Here is a 20,386-nt window from a genome sequence, read left to right as displayed (position 1 = left end):
ACGCCAAAACACTGCAGACCGTGCAGACTGAGTAAGTTTCCCATACAAAGTCTTGTACGCGTTTGTCTATTGAATCAAAAGTCAATTCTGCGTTTGTGCAGCCTGTGGATAAATGACAGACTTTCAGATATATTTAACACTATTTTGTAACTAGACCCAAAAAAAGGAGTCACAATGAAAAGCCCAAACAGGTGTCTGCAGTAACACAGCGGTCAAACGTCTGCGCATGTGCGAGCAATGGAGCAACTAGGCGGCCAAAATATTTTCATGACACTGTTCTTTTCGTGGGTCATCGGTATCCTATAAATGACATTTTCCTCGTTACTTATATATTTGTTTATGTTTTAGCCGGTATAACGAGAGCTAACAGAAATGACTTGAGAGTTAAAAATTGTTCTACCTTCTGCTTGTTGCAGGTCTTTCTTTTCCGTGGTATGTATTTTCCGTGCTCCTTGAATTTTTTGTCCGCCTCGACTTTGCATTTAGTGCACCAGTTTTTCCCAGGTTTGTAGTTTAGAAAAGATTTTCCCACCTGGTCAAAGACCAGGTACAGTCGGTTTGGGATCGGTATTTTGGCCAGCTATGCCCCCATGACGATGGACATGAACATCGTTTGTCGTTTCGATTCATCTCGTTCCTGTGCTTCAGACAAATCAAGGATCCGGATGGCATCCCTCAGTCCTTGCCAAAATTTTTCCAGCTCGTCTGAGCGAAGCCGAATCACTGCAATTGTCTTCTTCTTCTCCCATTTTTCCTTCTTTTACACATCGTTTGTCGTCCGTTTCCGGCGTCACGCATCGTGTGATTAATAAAAACAAATAAAAATATACTACGCCGTCGGCTCGTAGCATGACACGGGTTTTAAGACTTATAAACTTTTTCGGTAAAGCTCAAAACAAAATGGTAAATCAACAGAATACCGGTAACTTAATAAACTTTGTGTCTGAAAAGTCTTAAGTTTTCATTTTACCTGCTTTCTTTTCCTTTTACAGATTTCTATGAACTTTTCAATTTTTTTTCGTAAATTTTGCGTGACACCGGTTGTTTCCCATGTTTTCCTCTAAATTTTTGCGCGGGAAATTGGCGCGCGGCTGCCAAAAAATGTACCAACTTGCGCATGCCCGACGTTTGACCGCAGTGTTGTCTGCAGTCTGCACGGTCTGCACTGTTTTGGAGTGACCGATTCGCGGCATTCGAACGTGAGAGTAGTGGACAAAGTCGACGCAAACAAATAAATTCAAGCACTTTTAAAAGGTAATGGAACTTGACTCTAGCTTCTAACTGTTCATGAAGACAGCCAATTTCACTTTACATTTTTGGGGATTGTTTATTTTGGGGTTGCCCATGGAAACTGTCAGTGGAGTTCAGTTGGTTTTACGACAAACATGCGGTCGGCATGTGCATGGAATTTAAGCTAATTTATAGCAGCGGGCAGGTCACGGAACATTAAACATTTCTTCTTTTAGAGGTTTTCAAATCTGGATCCTGCTTCTTTTGAAGGTTAATCCAAGAAGACGACTCTTCTATTAATATAAATATTCAGGTAAGTATCGGCTAACATACTTTAAGTTTGCAAATTTCACTGGAATTCGTTAACGGCCATTGACTTCAATTCTCAGCAAACAAAGTTATTGTGTCAAAATGCGCCCTTTAGCTCCTTTTTTGACCCTGTAAGATTTCATATCTGGAAATAGTTTCTTGCAATCATGGTTTCGGAGAGATATCACTAGAAATTGTTTCAAAATAACGAAGCGTTTGCTTTTCTTCCGGGTTTTCTTGCAGTAATCGGTTTCGTTACGCTCGGGTCAAAGGTCACGTTTTCAGGAAGAAGTGCTGCATTTAGTTCGCTATCTCAGCGCTCGCGATTTTATTTACCCAAAAATTTTATTTCACTAATTTGAAGAAGAAAGAATGCTCTTTCACACCAAACTAGTCGTTTTGGGAAAAGCCGTGTACCAGAACGCCTTTTTAGCATTTGAAAATAGGCTAAATGTAGACCTCTTGTAAAGCTGTCTTGGGTCGTTAATTTAGAAAATTCGTCAAATATTTAAGTTCTAATCAAATCACGATCTATTTAGCTCTAAATAGACAAAAAAGGAAGTACAAATACGACGTGCAATCAGTTTGTAATGAAGATTTTTACTTTTGAGTTTACGAGCCTCTGAATATGCCGCTCATTTTCGATGGATTCTGGCCGATTTGGGGCATCGAAACGAAAAAATTGCGGAAAAAAATAATTTTTGATTTATCGAACTTAAAACGATATTTTTGTAACTAGTGCCCGTAGGGCTTCATTCTGGGCGAGTTTGAAGAAATTCGATTTTTTCGCTATTTCCAAGTGTAGTTGATATTTAGGCGAAGCTGCTCTTAAGTACGTCAATTTCGATGAAAGACAAATTTATATTCAGGTAAAGGGACGGTCCATTACAATGTGAAACAGCAGGAAAAACAAACAAATTATAGCCAGATTCTGTAGTAGTTAAGGATTATTTAATACTCAGCGGCGAATTTCGGATTTTTTATGTTCATCTGGTGGTCGTAAAAAAACGGAGAAAACAATAGTGTCCTTGCAGCTGTGCCCCTCTCTCCCCCTCCCTCTCATATTCCCCACTCCCTCCACTATGTGCGCCTGCCACGCAGGCTAGATTGACTGGACGAGAATTTACGATTAAAAGCTATTAATGGTTTTTATTATTCCAGTATTTCGCCATCTTACCCCATTAAGTCAAGAGATCGAGCAAAATACGAGCCCCTATTTCACCGTAGAATTGTATACTACGCGACTCGCAAAAGTACGGGTCCATCCACGGAAACGCGAACGATAAGTGCGTAAATTTTAAGTGGTAATTAATCTGGTTTGATACATACTCGTGATTATTCAACTCATTTTTAATCTGCGACTTCCGGTTTGAAAGCACTAGATAACATGTTACAAATCCAGGCCACAAGTTAAACCCAGAGACAGTTTTTGTACAAGGAAACACACTACCCCGTAATTAAATTGAAAGTTATTTCTTTCTTCAGTTTGTTAGAGAGATCTGAGTATTTTCAGATGACAACATCCGAGGCAATGCATTGTTTATATCTCTGTGAAGGCATTTCTTTTTTAAGATCTCGATTACCTAATCCCTTACTGGCATGGTTTGGTGTTTTTGTTATGTGCATAGTTTTGGAACATTCCACTCCACACGCCCTTAACATCCCTTCTAGCTTTTTTCTATTACTCCAAAAGCGGTCAAGATCTTAAATTTCCAAATGTATTTATAACACTTGTTTTAAGACAGAATGAATGAGGTTCGATTTTTTTCGTTAAAACATTCGATGATTTTGAATTTATCTCCCCATAGCAGTGTTTTTCTGGGTACTTTTTTTGCTTGGAAAATGATATTTTCCAAGTTGTAGGTATGGATGGGAGAGTCACTCGATCCTTCTTCGCTCCTCCCCTCCTGCGAGACAAGATCTTTCGATAAGAGATAAGATCTTTCGTGCAGAGATGGGGAGGGGTGGGGGGGGGGGGGGGAGGAAGTAGGGGCGCAGAGGGGAAGCTACCTACTTAAAATCAGAAATCAGCTAGAGTGCAGACAGAGATAGAGCAGACTTTTTAATACTGACTTCATTTTGATAACACATCTCCAAAAAGTACCACAAAAAGGTACATGTGGTGGATGGAAACTAGCTTTAAAAGCACAATAGTTTTTACCTCAAAAATTAGCTCCTTGATTGGAGGTTTTTGTCCCTTTCCCATAGAAAGAACTTGGGGCACTCCCGTATAAAATGGACGGGGTGGTCTTCAGAAATTTTGGAAAGAACCCCTAAAAGTAAATGTTATCAAGATGATGTTTTGTTAGCGTGGCTTGAAATTTTTGCACCCATAATTAAGGGGTGCCAATTCTAAAACTTCACATTACCTCCTGTTCCATCTTTTTTGGGCTCAATACCCTTAAATGTACCGCGAAAGCTTCCAATACAGAGTCCTAAAGTGATGACGTCACAAAAATAAAAATTTTAAAATTATGGGATTTGATGTAATATTCTTATAGAGGATCCTAAAAGATGCCCTCATCCAAAAAATTAGCTCTGAATTGCAATTCCCGATAGAGATATAAGGGATCAAAGTTTGATAGCATCCCATACCAACCCTTCAAAATTTGTTTCAGTTCCTTCAGTTTAGAACTGACTCAAAATTAGAGAGATTTATATGGGGCAGTACCAAATTTTCGTCCTTTATATTTCGGCTGGGAATTGCAATTAAGCGGTAATTTTTGGCAAAGACCCTTTTTTAAGGACGCTCTATTCGAAAATGGCGCCAAATCCCATAATTTCTCAAATTTATTTTTTGTGACGTCATACTTTAGAACTCTATGGGCCTTTTGAGGCTAAATACCCTAAGAGGAGCCAAATCGCTTTTTAACCCCTAAAAGGTACGACAAGCACCTCTGTCCTTTACATATGGGATTCCCTTCCCCCTCCCCTCCCCCCACCCCACACACACACACACCCACACACCTCTTGGGAGAAAGAAGCTAACTTTACAAACACATGTACACGAGGTTCAACACATTACTCAACATTAGCCATAGACTGTGGGAGAAATCCAACATCAAGTCAGTGCATGATGTAAAAGTGCATTTTATTGCAACTTTAAAAGCTCTTCTAAGATTGCAAGTTACATAATGTACTACTACGCACGTATTAAATGAGTCTAACTCGATTAACTGACACGTTGTTTTGTTCTCTTTAGCATATCACCACTCCGTGCAATTATTTTAAGAACTATGCACCCTCTACTGGTCTAAGCACGCTTCTTTTTTAAAGTATTGGTTGTGATAACTAGCTCATATATATTTATAGTAAACAGACAGCAAACTGACCAGCTGTGAGGATGACTTTGCCTGAGTGGTTTGACCGTCCACAGGAAAGTTCAGTTCAAACAGTTTCGCCAGCCTGCGAAAACCATTTTCCCTCCTGCTGAAAATGTTAATGGAACCCCTGGTACATGAGGAAAAAAGTTGCGGCCCGCTAAAATGTTGATACTACCGTATAACAAAATTTATAAAATTAAAACTTTTCTTTTTCAATCAGGCAATAAAATAAGTTTAAGTAAAATCATAATAACCTCTGCTTTTTTTTTTTTTTTTTTTTTTTTTTTTTTAAATATGCTAATATTTCATTTGTTAATTACATTCCCCTTTCTATATCAATACATTCGTTTCTGCCAAGTTAATGTTAATGTTACCCCAGCATTAACTTTGCTGGTACCCATTTATACACCTGGGTGGAGAGTGGTAAGAACACAACACAATGCACGCAGCCAGTGCTCGAACCCTGATCGCTTGATCCGGAGACAAGCCAACTAACCATGAGGCCACCGCCCCTCCAGTATCAAAAGTAAAAGAGACCTGAAAATCAGATAAAACAGTTAGATATTTAATTCAAAATAAATCTATCATAACTGTCCAGTCATACATGTATGCAGCTACCACAGAATCACCTGACTTACTTTGAAAATTCAAGGTACCTTTTTTTTTTTTTTTTTTTTAAATTATCTTAACTCAAATAAACCTCATAAACCCCTGTGCTGACAGCTAATTTATAATACTTTTTCACTTCATGCAATTATTGACAGAGGTTATATTTCAATAAATTTCTCTTCAGTAAATGGAGTTACACTCGATTGACAGTTTTTCAGTAAAGACCAGGCTTTTAGCCAGACTTTGAAAAGTCGCCGTCCAAACTGTGCTTTAGGGCCTGCTCAAATAAGCAATTTATAAGGCAACATACAGTGTATGAAAAATAAAACAATTTTCTTTAGAAAGTGGCTGTCCACAGGACGCCTGGACATCCACCTGGCTAAAGCATGGAGAAGACTGATTTTTACCAATGTCATTTCATCTAAAGTGTGTTCAACTAAAAAAAAAAAAGCCCGTATAGTCCTCCTCTAAACCTAAAGAAAGTCATCACGTGTTAGCATGAGCTTAAACATTTTAGATCTACTCAGTAGTTACCCCAGCACATTCACCATCCAAACTATGCCATCAAATTAATCTCTTAGCCAAAATTCTACTGGGTTTACTAACCTTTGTCTGTTAGATTTGAAGACTGCAATGTCAAACCCAATAGAAGTTCACCATCCCCAAAGATGAACTTCTATGATCTAGCTCGTAGCATGTTCAAGTACATTTTAATTTGCAAGTGCCTGTATAACTGCAGTAAAATTAATTATTAACACTAAGAAGTGCTATTGTACATGTAGCATAATTTGAACATAAAGATATGACTGACAGGAGATATGTTTCACAAAACAACAAACCTGAAGTTTGTGTGCTCATCAACTCAAATACAGCATGCACCCTTAACATTACTGACATACACAGGTATCAGCCGACACACTTCTCTCTGTGTACACTTCAAGGACCCTAGTCAGCCTCTGCCATTATTGATGCTATCAAAATTATTGACATTGCATGGTGAAACGAAATCTTATTGCTTTACTGTAAGTTGTGTTCCTGAAAGTATGTGTAATTATCTTTGGTAATTTCACAGTGATTTCCTCTGCATCAACATGCTCCAAATAAAATTGAATAGCCAAACCCTTGCATGTAAACAAAACCAACGTTATGGCTGACTAGGGCCCTTTTAAGGTTATGCTACACTTCCTTTCCACGTAGGAATGCTTTGAATATAACTGTACATAGATTAGGAATAAATTCAAAAAATAAAGATATAGTTGCAACCATGTGCTTCTCCTCTGTAAATCTGTGTCACAAGAAATGAGTGAGCTTAGTCCAATAATTTATTTAAACCACCGAAAGGCCAAAGTACTCTGCAACAAATACTTGGAATATCTTCAACAAATCCTTGACAACGCGGTGATTTATAGACACTTTGTCGTCGCATATTTTGTGCCAACATGGTGGGAATGGAAGTGAAATCAGATGCAGGATTTTAACACCTGAAATCAAAGGAAATAAAATTAATCAATAATGGCATAAAACCTCAACCCTGCTTTACAAGGATAAATTAAACTAATATAGCTAGATAATAGCTAAAATAATATTTTGCCCATTTTCCATAGTACTGTAACTGCATCTGCAACTTATCCCAGTTTTGTGACATGAAGCGATTAGATGAAATTCTACTCTGTAATGGACTTACATCACATCCCAGGGAGATCATTTTCACTAACTGTAACAAATAACTCACCCCTGTGTAGGAAAGGGATGTGATCATCTTCTACCATATATCCTCGATCCAAAAGACCAGGGTGAAAATAAGGTCGTGTGTGCCCAGACAAAAGCTGTTCAGAGCTCATCAGTCGACTCTCTGATAGAAAAAAAAATTGCACATAACATTACTGTCGACAGAACTTTTCATCTCTTAATTACAAGATAATAAACAGCTGTAGTTAACAACAGGATAGAAATATATTAATGTGTGGCGGCATGGGAGAAATACAAGTATGGTTACCTGTGAGGCCGAGTCTGATTGCATGCTCTAATCAAACGTACACACACAAAAAAAGTCAATTCTTGCCTGCAAAATGATATGGTTAATACCATGGCTAGCTGTAACATGTACATTATGAGATAAGTACAGTACAATGAGTGAACTATTCAAAAAAGCATAATCCGAAATTTACAAAGTACTGTACATACCAATTAACTGCATTCTTTGAAATAAATCATCAGTCTCTCTAAAAGTATTATAAAACACTGGATTATCTGCACCAATGAGATCCAACAGTACCATGGCATTCTGTTTTAATTAAAGAAAATAATCATTTGAAAGCACAAACAACCTAGAAATTGAATTAAGATTCCCTATGAAAACTAGGAGTTAAATACTATTTTCAACTTGGGAAAATGAAATTCATAACCTCCAAGCCATCGTATAATCTTCTTTTTGGTACATAGACAAACTCACAGTTTGGAACTACTTAGAGTACAGTGAAAAAGTGAGAAATGATGTCATCAATACATGTATCCTGCCTAGTGCTCACTTAGTAGTACAAGTAAGTTTCATAAGAAGTAAACCATTTTTGGGCTGCTCCAAAGACAGATTGAACACAAAGGAACAAAAATTAAACATCTAATACATAAATTGCGATAAAAAAAAAGACTCGAGGTGCTTATCCACCACAGACTTCCAGAGATGATTGATCGAACAACATTACATTTTCAGCCTATCATCCACATGGAAGGGTAATTTTCTTGCTCTATCTTTCACAGTTACAATTTGGCAAACGTTGTGATTTAGTCTTTCCAGTCGAAGAAACAGCAGGCGTTTTCACTGCAAACTTATGCAAAAGGGACGTTTATTTTGAATTTCACCAAAGTAGCTATGTACTTTGCCGTTAAAATAAACAACACTTTGTTACTACATGTATGTTGTTGATAAATAATACTGGCAATTCTGATTGGCCCAAGCGAAGAAAGGGACTGTTTGCATTGCACCAACAGGCAATTTTTTGAGATTGACAACTAGTGCCAGTCCCCAGACGTCCAAGAAAAGCCTTGAACTTCAATAATTTTGTTTATGAAATCGAAGTTCATAGTGTAGTTGTGGCATTTTTCCAGATAAAGCATTAACTAATGGTTTATTTTGTTGTAATTGTTCATTTTTTACATGAATTGTGCGATCAGAAGCACTTTGAGGTAGATTGTGCGAAATCACACCATCGCATAATATCAGAAGGCCTCATACAATGAAATATCAAGTAAAGTTAATAGTTGACTGTTAAAAGTCGCATTGGAGTCCCATACTTTTCCAATACTTTGCTGCTTCAGAATGTAGTATAGATTTGATGCAAAGGAAGAAAAAAAAAAAACAAGATACTTACTATGGTGTCTATCATTGTAGTACTGGAGCCCTTTGGGTGATGTGTGTTGCTCCACTGTTCTGCGAGATGTCTAGCCCCATACAGAGAGTCTGTTTGACTCCATTTAACAAATGCTTCCTCGCCATCAAAGAAAACCATTTGCAGAGTGACATCCGACTGCTGTAGAAATCAAAAATAGATCATCACATTATACATTGTATGCATACTGTATGGTCATAGCAACAAAAATAACACAAGTCTAAAAATCAATCTTATGTTTAAAAGTACATGAAAAGCTTGCACATTTATAGCCAGTGGTGTCCAAATGCCTTAGATGTACACTTAATGGAGCTGTGTTACGGTTTGCCCATCATGAGCAGTTCATATTTTTCAAGTTCGCTGTTTGTAATTTGTGCCAATTCTCTCTTTACTGTTTCTCTATCTTAGTGAACTACTATTATTTTAAGGTTTCCTTCAATACTGAATAAATAATATCTCTAGAAATATCGAAGCAGTGTTCTTGAAACTTGGCACTACAAATGTACATCATAAAAGAAAAAAAAATGACACCCGTGGTGCTGTTGCCATGACAACAGTTTTGCCGCTGGTGCTGTCTGAATAAAAACTGAAATTCCCAGTTTTTGTTTTAAACCAAGAACCGTCTACCCAACCCAATCAAATGATGGGAGTTAAGACAATATGTGAACTATGTCTGTTCCAAGTAGAACCCTTTGTCACACTTTAGAGCACAGGCGGCCCAAGCTCACAATGCGAGGAGTTTTTTTTTTAATCTTTATGCGAACGTTCAGCGCGCGAAACGTGACACGGTTACCGCTGACATCTACTATTACATAATGACCGAGTTTGGTTACGCGAAACATGACCTTCGCCTTGCAGTATGTGGTGGTGTTGTGTTACAACGGTTTGAATTTATAAAGGTTTGTATGGGGAAAAACGGTAATCGACATTATAGCTGGAATTTTGGTATTTTTGCAATAAAAATGACTCACCTCAATGCCTTGTTGTCTTTTCTATTGTCATCTCGCTTCTCAGCTCGATCTGAAGCCTTTTAAGCAAGTTGTCGCTTTTTGGTTTTCCTCTACTAAGAAAGAGTAAAGGCTACACACTCGATTCTGTACTGACCCCCGCTCGAAGCGAAAAAAAAACACTGAAATCCCGCCAGCCGCCCCAATTCCTCTGCGGAATCATAGTACAGGTTTAAGTGCTCCCTTGCAGTTAAATTCCAAGCCAAATTCATCTCCACAGCGCACGATACAAAGCTCTGAATCAAAGAAAGCTAACCATCAGGAATCAGTGATCATGCTGCCGGGACCATTAGTGGACACATTCGAAACCCGAGTGGAATGCCAGGCTAACAAATTGACCCTGACCAGGGGAAGGGAGCGCACAGTTCTCGACAAGCCAGGTACTTTGCTCCACGGTCCCCTGGGAAGATTTTTGTCCAGGCCGCCGACGGAGCATTGTTGTGACAAACCAATCAAAGCAATGACTAGACGTGTTTACAAATTTTGAAAAAAAGTGCTTCGTTCGCACCGGCAATCTCAATCTAATCGTTGGATTGTCCGTGAAAGTTTTAACAATGCTCACAACAATGCTTCAACAATGATTACCGTTTTTCCCCATACAAACCTTTATAAATTCAAACCGTTGTAACACAACACCACCACATACTGCAAGGTGAAGGTCACGTTTCGCGTAACCAAACTCGGTCGTTATGTAATAGTAGATGTCAGCGGCAACTGTGTCACGTTTCGCGCGCTGAACGTTCGCATAAAGATTAAAAAAAAAAAAAACTCCTCGCATTGTGAGCTTGGGCCGCCTGTGGATTGTCATGCATGTTTTTTTAAATAAGTTCCTTGGACAAAAGTTCAAGCGTTAGGGGTTCCTTGACCGAAAAGCAATACTGGAGCAAACTACAGTAAAAAAAAAGGACAGTAACTCAAAGGAATAAATTAAAAATTTTCAGAAATCTGTAATAAAATTACTAGTAAGTTGCTAACAAAGGACATTGTTATCTGTTTTGACCTGCTGTTATCCTGTTCAGAATATTTGTCAAAGTCGTGAGATTCAACTTTTTGCAAAAAGTGGAACCCCTCCTTATGACCTCCCCGCTAATACAGCCACCTCGTTATTACGGCCACTTTATTCATCTACTATTACATAACGACCGAGTTTGGTTACGCGAAACGTTACCTTAGCCTTGCAGTATGTGGTGGTGTTGTGTTACAATGGTTTGAATTTATAAAGGTTTGTATGGGGAAAAACGGTAATCATTGTTGAAGCATTGTTGTGAGCATTGTTAAAACTTTCACGGACAATCCAACAATTAGATTGAGATTGCCGGTGTGAACGAAGGACTTTTTTTCAAAATTTGTAAACATGTCTAGTCGTTGCTTTGATTGGCTTGTCACAACAATGCTCTGTTGGCGGCCTGGACAAAGATCTTCCCAGGGGACCGTGGAGCAAAGTACCTGGCTTGTCGAGAACTGTGCGCTCCCTTCCCCTGGTCAGGGTCAATTTGTTAGCCCGGCATTCCACTCGGGTTTCGAATGTGTCCACAAATGGTCCCGGCAGCATGATCACTGATTCCTGATGGTTAGCTTTCTTCGATTCAGAGCTTTGTATCGTGCGCTGTGGAGATGAATTTGGCTTGGAATTTAACTGCAAGGGAGCGCTTAAACCTGTACTATGATTCTGCAGAGGAATTGGGGCGGCTGGCGGGATTTCAGTGTTTTTTTTTCGCTTCGAACGGGGGTCAGTACAGAATCGAGTGTGTAGCCTTTACTCTTTCTTAGTAGAGGAAAACCAAAAAGCAACAACTTGCTTAAAAGGCTTCGGATCGAGCTGAGAAGCGAGATGACAATAGAAAAGACAACAAGGCATTGAGGTGAGTCATTTTTATTGCAAAAATACCAAAATTTCAGCTATAATGTCGATTACCGTTTTTCCCCATACAAACCTTTATAAATTCAAACCGTTGTAACACAACACCACCACATACTGCAAGGCGAAGGTCATGTTTCGCGTAACCAAACTCGGTCATTATGTAATAGTAGATGTCGGCGGTAACCGTGTCACGTTTCGTGCGCTGAACGTTTGCATAAAGATTAAAAAAAAAAAAACTCCTCGCATTGTGAGCTTGGGCAGCCTGTGTTTAGAGGTTGCAAATGGGGATATATTTTTTTTTTTGACAGAAAGAGACTGGAGCCAAAAGAGCTGCTATGGCAACACCACTAAGGGTGTCATTTTGTTTCTTTTGTGATTTACATTTGTGGTGCCAAGTTTCAAGAACACTGCTTCAATATTCCAAGAGATATTGTTTGTTCAGTATTTTAGCATTTTTAGTTGCAAACAATATGACATCATCACTGATCTAATTTGCATAATAGAAAAACGTTAATATCTTTAAAATGAAAAAAAGATATTTCAAAAAGAAAAACACCATTCTTCTGTATTTTGAAAGGCCTTTCAAATAAGCAAAAAATAGTTTTTCATGTCATATGCACTTTAAAAGTAATTTTGTATGTGGCCAAAATAACTCAATGACTGAGCTCCTTTAAGGTGAATAAAAAACTGAAACCACACCAGCCTTAAGTAACTAGTAGAATAGATGCCATATTAGGGCTTTAAAAAAACTTAAATTCCAGCTTCCCTTTGGACAAGGAGGTCTCAAATTCTGCTTGCCCTTTTCAAGACTTATTTAGTTGGCAGACGACTTGTCTGAGACCATGCCTTTCCAGCAAGTAAGAATGAAGGGTTACTTGCCCAGCAGGATAATGTATTTGTTCCGGACAACTGGACAGCATTTTTTTGGAGTCCTGCATATGTATGGGGCAGAATAGCTCTTTTGATAAAAGGAAAATACACACAGAACTCAACATTTACTAATTAATAGGGTTCACTCCAAAAATTGTCACAACAGGCTTTAGAAGGCATGCAACTTTAGAACAGATATTGCTGGTTCACACTACAATCTTGGAAGCTGAACTGAGTTATCAAGTTGGAATTTGTCACCCTGGTAGTTGCCTTTAATGAAAATGCAATTCAAGACTACAATACATTCATTTTTGCATTGATTTACCTCATCGTCAGCCTCAGCCATATTTGCTTGCTGTTGCTCTCGTGCTTTGAATAGAGGGGTGACTACTCTAGCAATCTCAACGAGCATGGCACAAGGTATTCCTGAATCAGTAGCAGCAAGAAAATAGCGTCCACTCCCATCATCAGGAAAATATTTAGAATCATAATGCGCTGCAAAGATGAGCCTTCTGCGAGCATTGGGGTTGAGAGTGGCAATTATGTTTGTGAATCGCTTCATTCCAAATGGGGTGGCATCATCAAATTCATCCAAGATAACTGTCCAGTTCAAGTCCTCAAATTGTTTCTTTATAAACTACAGAAATAAAATTAAATACCATTAATCAAAAAAAAAAAAAGAATGAGAGAGTAACAGAGCTAGTACATGCTAGGCTTTGATTGGCAGTCTAAAATGATTTTACTGCTATTTGATAAAGTAACATCCACCTTAACTCACTGAGCAGGGATTGCAGTAAGAGCCAGGAAAATTGACTGGCTGTGGTGGCCATGGCACATGGAAAAGTTATAATATGTGTCAATTACTGAAATGTTCAGGTGGTCTTTCTTATTTCACTCTAATTAAGCTAGCATTTAATCAAACAGTAGATTTTCTTTTTAATTCTTACCCAAATAATTAAAGCTGCAACTAGTTGATAACTACACAACTGTGAAACATAATTTATTAAAAGTCATTAAAAGATTATCAGTGACAAGTCAAATTCTGTGGCTATGTTTTTGCGAATCAAAACAGATATTGAAATGAAATGTCACATAAGGGCTACTTTTTTGCTGAAATATCGAGATAAATATCCGATTCCACTGCTTACCATGCTCTTGTCACCATGATTGGCTAATTTCACCCACAGTAAAGACATAGTGAGGTCATTTAGGTGAAATCGCAGAGGTTAAGCCTGTCTAAATTAGTGCCGCAAATCAAATGATCAATTTAAGCTCTAATTTAGCTTCGTTTGGCTCGTTCGACTCATTTGCAGAGACTTCAAAGGCTTGTATAGGCATGGTATGGACTCTATTGAGAGTAAACGAGGTAGATAGCACTCTCAGTGCGACATATTTATGTACACTTTATGTACACTTTCTAACCGATTTTCCAAAAACATGCCCGCTATTTTGGCGCAAAGTCTTTAACACGGTTTTCATAAATTCAGACATATATTATATTAAACACCAATGAAATACCAGGTGAGCTTTCACAAAAAAACATGATATCTTCACAAGTGAAAATAACATGTTATCTTCACATGTGAAAAGATCACTGTTGCTATGGTTATACAATACAATGCACCTTTCACAGAAAAAGTTAAATGGTTTGTTGTTTCATTGGTGCTGATATAATAAAATTTATTACGTAATGTTCTAGAACATTACATGGCCTCTTGAGATACGGAATTTCTCTTCTAGTGTTGAATAATATATCACTTGTTCGCTGCCCTCTCTCAAAGAGAAATTTCATATCTCTGCACAACCACATAACATCCTCTATTTATTATATGGCTGTGTCTCCCAAGGACTGGGAACTACTGAATTCATGAATTTGATTGGCTGAAATTGATATTGAATGCAGTCTAGATTTTGGACTAGATTCTAGACTGGCATCTAGGCCGGTTACATTTTGTGGTCAAAAAGTTGTAAAATAAAACACAAAAATATTGACTATTTTCTCTAGAAATATTAGTGGAAGTGCCAAAGAGCCTGATGAGAAAAAAAGGAAAGAAGATGAGCAAACTTTTGCAGATTTAAGTTCAGCTCATCCCTGTTTGCAAGCAAAATGTCAGCTAGTACAAACCAGTTTCATTAAACGAATTAAATTTCTCTGGTTTACCACGTAATGAAGATCTTATAAACCGAGCTTTCGCTCTTCCTGCTCATAATTAGCTCATGTTTCCCAAATGTTAACATAGCTAAAATTTAATGTCATATGCTGGTCAAAATGACCAAAACTGCTGATGCCATCATGCTACATATTTTTCGCGGATGCAGATGCAGTACAGAGCATCAGTTGACAAAATAAACATTGAGGCTGCAATGACATCATTCATCACATCATCCAAGATGGTGAACTAAAATGACGATTCTATCGAAAAAGAAAGCTGAATATCTTTCTCTGTTTTCTACAAGTTCCAAATGGATAACAAGTGGTCAGAATGCAGGGAACTAAAACAAAAATTTTTTTCCTGGTAGAGTCAAACTAAACTCGTCCAGCGGACGAGTTTCCGTATTGTTTTGGCCGTCCCCAAGATTTTTCAGTCATCACGGAAAACCAGACGACTGTGAATGTGAATCCCTGTTATTCAGACTAAAAACTGAAGGGCAAACAATATAAACAGAAAACCTCACCTAAAAGTTACAAAACTGAAATCAAAATTCTCGCTAAGACCGAGTTACCTTAATCCAGATTTGAACAACCCAGCCCAGGTATATAACTGGGAACTGGCAAATTTAATGCTAAAAGGGTAGAGGGGATTGGACATGAAATTCCAACTTCAAATGAAAGGCCGCGTGCAAGAACGTCCCCTAGATTTTTTGGCCATTTTTGAAAGTGCTTAAAACTAGCTGAATTTTGGCATGTGGGCTTCGTTTCACCTGAGAAACATTGCTCTGAAGTTTTTTTCGCTGGGTTGCTTTTCATTCTCGAGAAATAACGTATACAAAAAAGGCACACAGGTTGGAAAAACCGAGTGGTTTATTGCATACGCAATATCTCAAGAACGAAGCGAACTTTAGTGTGAAAACTATGGGACATTGCTTAACATACGTGAACGAAACTGCATGCGAAATTTGGAGCGTTTTCGACAAAGTTCACCTTTGATTAAAATACCTGACGCCCTTTTCCCGCCGAGTCCTTCAAATAAACGAAGCCGGGCCTTTGTTATGATAAACAGAGCCGATCCTTTGTTATAATAGCCAAGCCAAGCCTTTGTTATAAGTCAAAAACTCGCCTCGGTTTATTATAACAAAGGATCGGCCCGCCGCGACCGCAAGGACTTTGATTTTACTTAGAAACCAGCAAAATGTCAATTTCACGCAGCTTATATAAGCTCAAATTTGTTGATTTCAGGTCAAAAGTGCTTAAAATGTTGACTCATGTTAACGCGCGACGGCAAGGATGTTGATTTCACTTAGAAAACAGCAAAATGTTAACTTTACGCAGCGTATAAACTCAAAAATGTTGATTTCAGGTCTAAATAGGTAAAAATGCTGATTTCATGTTAACGCGTGACGGCAAGGATGTTGATTTCACTTAGAAAACAGCAAAATGATAATTTCACGCAACGTATAAGCTCAAAAATGTTAATTTCAGGTCTAAATAGGTAAAAGTGCTGATTTCGCGTTAACGCGTGACGGCAAGGATGTTGATTTCACTTAGGAAACGGCAAAATGTTAATTTCATGCAGCGTATAAGCTCAAAAATGTTGATTTCAGTCTAGGTAGGTAAAAATGCTGATTTCACGTTAACGTGTGACAGCAAGGATGTTGATTTCACTTAGAAAACAGCAAAATGTTAATTTCACGCAATGTATAAGCTAAACATTGTTGATCTCGGGTCTAAATAGGTAAAAATGTTGATTTCACGTTAACGCGTGACGGCAAGGATGTTGATTTCACTTAGAAAACAGCAAAATGTTAATTTCACGCAACTTATAAGCTCAAAAATGTTGATCTCAGGTCTAAATAGGTAAAAATGCTGATTTCACGTTAACGCGTGACAGCAAGGATGTTGATTTCACTTAGAAAACGGCAAAATGTTAATTTCACGCAACTTATAAGCTAAAAATTGTTAATTTCAGGTCTAAATACGTAAAAATGTTGATTTCACGTAACGCGTGACGGAAAGGATGTTGATTGCACTTAGAAAACAGCAAAATGTTAATTTCACGCAACGTATAAGCTCAAAAATGTTGATTTCAGGTTTAAATAGGTAAAATATGGCAGCCGGAAAATAGTGTTAACATCTGGAACTTACTTTGGTTATCTGGGACAATGATTATCTGCACTGAACAAATAAACATCAAATAAGCACTTTTCCAAATACAGCAACGTCTTAAATGGCTAAAAATCACGAGATAAATACATATTTTTCGACAAACGCGATCGTAGCTTTATGTCACGCACCACCTAACAGATTAACAAATTAACCCTTCTGCGCAACGTACGGGTCTCCATACATCTGCATGTCCGCTGATCCCAGAAGTTCAAAACACTACAAATCATGCTGATATGAAATAAAATCAACACAACCTGGATCACAAATCTATGTTACAATCGATCGCTACTTGTTGGCCATTATTACCTTTAATTGAAAAAAGCCAAAACAATCTAGTTACCAGTTCGAGAAACGCGAGCAGAACGTGATCGCAATGCATGCCGGGAAGGGTCTTTACACCTTGTGCGCGGGAAAACATGGCGGTCGATACAAGACAAATTTTATAAGTCAAAAACCAGTTCTCGCTTTCCAAACTTTGACACTAGCAACGCTTGGCAAATGGGCCACAACTCATGAGAGGGTATTTTTCTTGGGCAAGAACTGCTCTTGTACTTTGCTGCCTGGCTCGATCTGACTTCGAACGCCGATAACACGATTACGGTATATCAGCTACCTTCGAAGTTTCAGAACACATTTTGATTCTTTAAAACGTGCTGATGACTTACGGGTTTATCGAGGCTTTATGATGCCTCTCAACCACCAGGCAGACATACAAGGTACTTTAACACTATGCTTAAGATATTAGTTGACAGAGCTCTAATGCAGCACATCTCTTTTTCGTTCGATAGTATTTCGTTTGCCGCTCGATCGATTCATGTGTTGTGTTTACGTCACAATAACCAATGTAAACAATCTGTTCCCAGATCTCCGCTCTTTATACTATTTTCTTTTGACTTTAAGACAGCTAAGATTCAGTGGAATACACTATAAACAGTCTGCCTGTTTGCTGTTCAACAAAATAATGTTTCTTTTGTTTTTTGTTCAACAAAAGATCTCCAAAAGATGCCGCTTGGAAAACTGAGCTTTTTGCATACGTTATTTCTCGAGAACGAAGAGCGCCCCAGCCAAAAAAAATTCAGAGCAATGTTTCTCAGGTACAACGAAGCCTACATGCCAAAATTCAGCTATTTTTGAGCACTTTCAAAATGGCCAAAAAATCTAGGGGACATTCTTGCACGCGGCCTTTCATGTCTTCTCAGAGCTTTATTATCTAGCTCTCTGCATGCACTGCAGGCCTATGATGAGGGAGCATCATAGGCCTGCAGTGCGTGCAGAGAGCTAGATAATAAAGCTCTGAGGAGATAATAATGTTAATAAATTTAATATATTCTATTATTATATGGCTGTGTCTCACAAGGACTGGGAACTACCGAATTCACGAATTTGATTGGCTGAAATCGATATTGACCGCGGTCTAGATTTTCTCATCTAGACCGGCATCTAGACCGGTTTCATTTTGCGTTGAAAAAGTAGCAAACTAAAATACAAAAATGTTCACCATTTTCTTTTATTTTCTTCTCAATCATTTATGGAAGTGCCAAAAAGCCTGATGACAAAAAAAAAGTAAAGAGGATGAGCAAATTTCAGCAGGTTTATGTTAAGCTCATCGCCGTTCGCAAGCACAGTCGAGATTCTCCCATACAGACCTCCAGCTCGGTTAATAAGAGCTAAAAACAACTTTCCTGATTCCTTTGAGAGCAGAGTTTCAATTATTATTGTAAGTAATATTTAAAAATTGGGATAATCATTAAAATTCTTGAAATCAAACAACTGAAAATTCATACAAATTATGCTAGAGGTTTCTTCAGCTTAGGAAAATTCACCAAGGACACCGTAATGAGTAATGCAATTAAGATCATAAAGAATTGCCATAGGGGTTTTTGTATTCTTTTGAAAATAGTAATTATCCAAAACAACCTGACCTGTTATTTTTTATAATTTTCTTAATCATTCCAAAAATGTGTTAAAATAAAAAATAAAAATCCTCAGCACTTTACTTTAACCGCTGTTCTAATGTTTTGTCAAACCAACCCACACGAAAGAAACACACACTAGAACGTAAATTGATATTCTCGATGAGATACGAAAATATTGACTGAATTAACAAGATGGAGATAACCCAAACCAAATGTCTCTCTGTATGCTTCCGCCGAGTGTTGTAAGAAAAGAAAACAAGGAAATCGTTTGCCAATTCAAAAAATATTGTGCTACCTGCGAAGGGGCAGTATTTGAATATTGTATCCAATTCATTTTGAATTTAAGAATGGATTGCACTAAAACTATGTACAAGCATGTATCGCTCTAGTAAGATTGTATTGACTTCGCAAAAATCAATCGCTCAACGGGTATAGTAACTGTAATTGGCTACCAAGAACGACGTCTTTAAAATCGGTGACTTTAAAACAGCATTTCGTGTTCACATTTAACGGTGAGATAGCGAGAACTGAGCCCTCAGGTAAAGACCAAAAAACATGAGTGTTCGCGCTGTCGTACACTGAGCCTTTGTTTTGAATCTAGAATGGTTAAACTTAATTAAAAGAAGGGTCTAGCTTGTTTACTCGAAGCAAAGGAAGTACGGAAACATTTGCCGTTATTTTCCTTACCATCTTGACTTTGTGATGCCCCGTTGTCCCAGGGACACGTACTCGGTAGATCCCTTTCAGAAACGTGTCGTTGTAGAAAGCTTCGTAGTCCGTTCTCTTTGCCAAGTCGCTTAGTTTCGACTCGGGAAGAGATCGCGGCAGTGGATGTTCCGCGGGCCTCTGTACAAAGTGAAAAAACAAAATTACAAAACAAATATATCAGAAATGACGATCGATAAAGAGAAAACCAACGAGCGAGTTAAGAATACCACAAGAAATTGAAACCGCCTACTAGAAAGACCTCGTGCATACCTTCGCATTGCTACTGCCACTTCCTTGAGAAATGTTCACGGAAAACAGTAAAAGAAGCGCTAAAGTCCACCACATTCTTCCTTCGACGCTCAACGGCGAAGGCCACTAGATAAATGAATCACAAAAACAGCTGCTCTCTCATTTTATATCTTCAACTAATTGATTGAACTTATTTATGTCTTTATCTCATTTGAGCGCTCGTGACCGCGCGCTCTGCCTCGCTTTGGTGAGGAGTTTTTCCGGTCTAAGTCGAGGCCGGAAGGAGATACGCAAGACTAACTCACAATTTATCTCAAAATATTTATGAATTTCTGCCCGACTTTTACTCTTTTTATTATTTTTTTCCTCTAGCAGTGGACAGCTAAAGCATATTTCTTAAAAGGCATTAAGCAATTTTCATTTGTCACACTTTTGTATTCTCACTGTTTGCGTATTCGACGCCTCCATTGTCTAAGAGATGATTGGAGATATTAGCCGAGTGCACACCGAAACGATAGTATTTTGCGACGAATGGTCTTTTGTCAACAATTCGCGTAACTATAATCCACTTGAAAGATGAAAAGAAATTTAAAA

The 20,386-nt window shown here is 38.1% G+C and overlaps 1 protein-coding gene across 2 annotated transcripts; it reads right to left on the bottom strand.

Moving 5' to 3' along the window:
- Window positions 1-5,406: 5,406 nt before the first annotated feature.
- Window positions 5,407-20,039, bottom strand: LOC145484614 (glutaminyl-peptide cyclotransferase-like). Of its 2 annotated transcripts, XR_014049038.1 has the most exons (8): window positions 19,814-20,039; window positions 19,523-19,681; window positions 12,921-13,232; window positions 8,840-8,998; window positions 7,656-7,755; window positions 7,204-7,323; window positions 6,146-6,952; window positions 5,407-6,099 (listed from the first exon to the last, which is right to left on the bottom strand). XR_014049038.1 is itself a non-coding variant. In XM_081463212.1 (7 exons), exons 1-7 carry the CDS (start codon window positions 19,886-19,888, stop codon window positions 6,798-6,800), a joined length of 1,080 nt encoding a protein of 359 aa, XP_081319338.1. In that variant the 5' UTR covers window positions 19,889-20,039; the 3' UTR covers window positions 5,407-6,797. The 2 variants fall into 2 exon arrangements, 1 of the variants encoding a protein (XP_081319338.1); XM_081463212.1 differs by having other exon boundaries at window positions 5,407-6,952.
- Window positions 20,040-20,386: the final 347 nt, after the last annotated feature.

This window comes from Orbicella franksi, chromosome 4 (assembly GCF_964199315.1).
Source record: "Orbicella franksi chromosome 4, jaOrbFran1.1, whole genome shotgun sequence".
NCBI classification, from domain to species: domain Eukaryota; kingdom Metazoa; phylum Cnidaria; class Anthozoa; order Scleractinia; family Merulinidae; genus Orbicella; species Orbicella franksi.
Note: the sequence above shows the minus strand (reverse complement) of the source record. Positions and strands in the feature narration are given on the sequence as shown.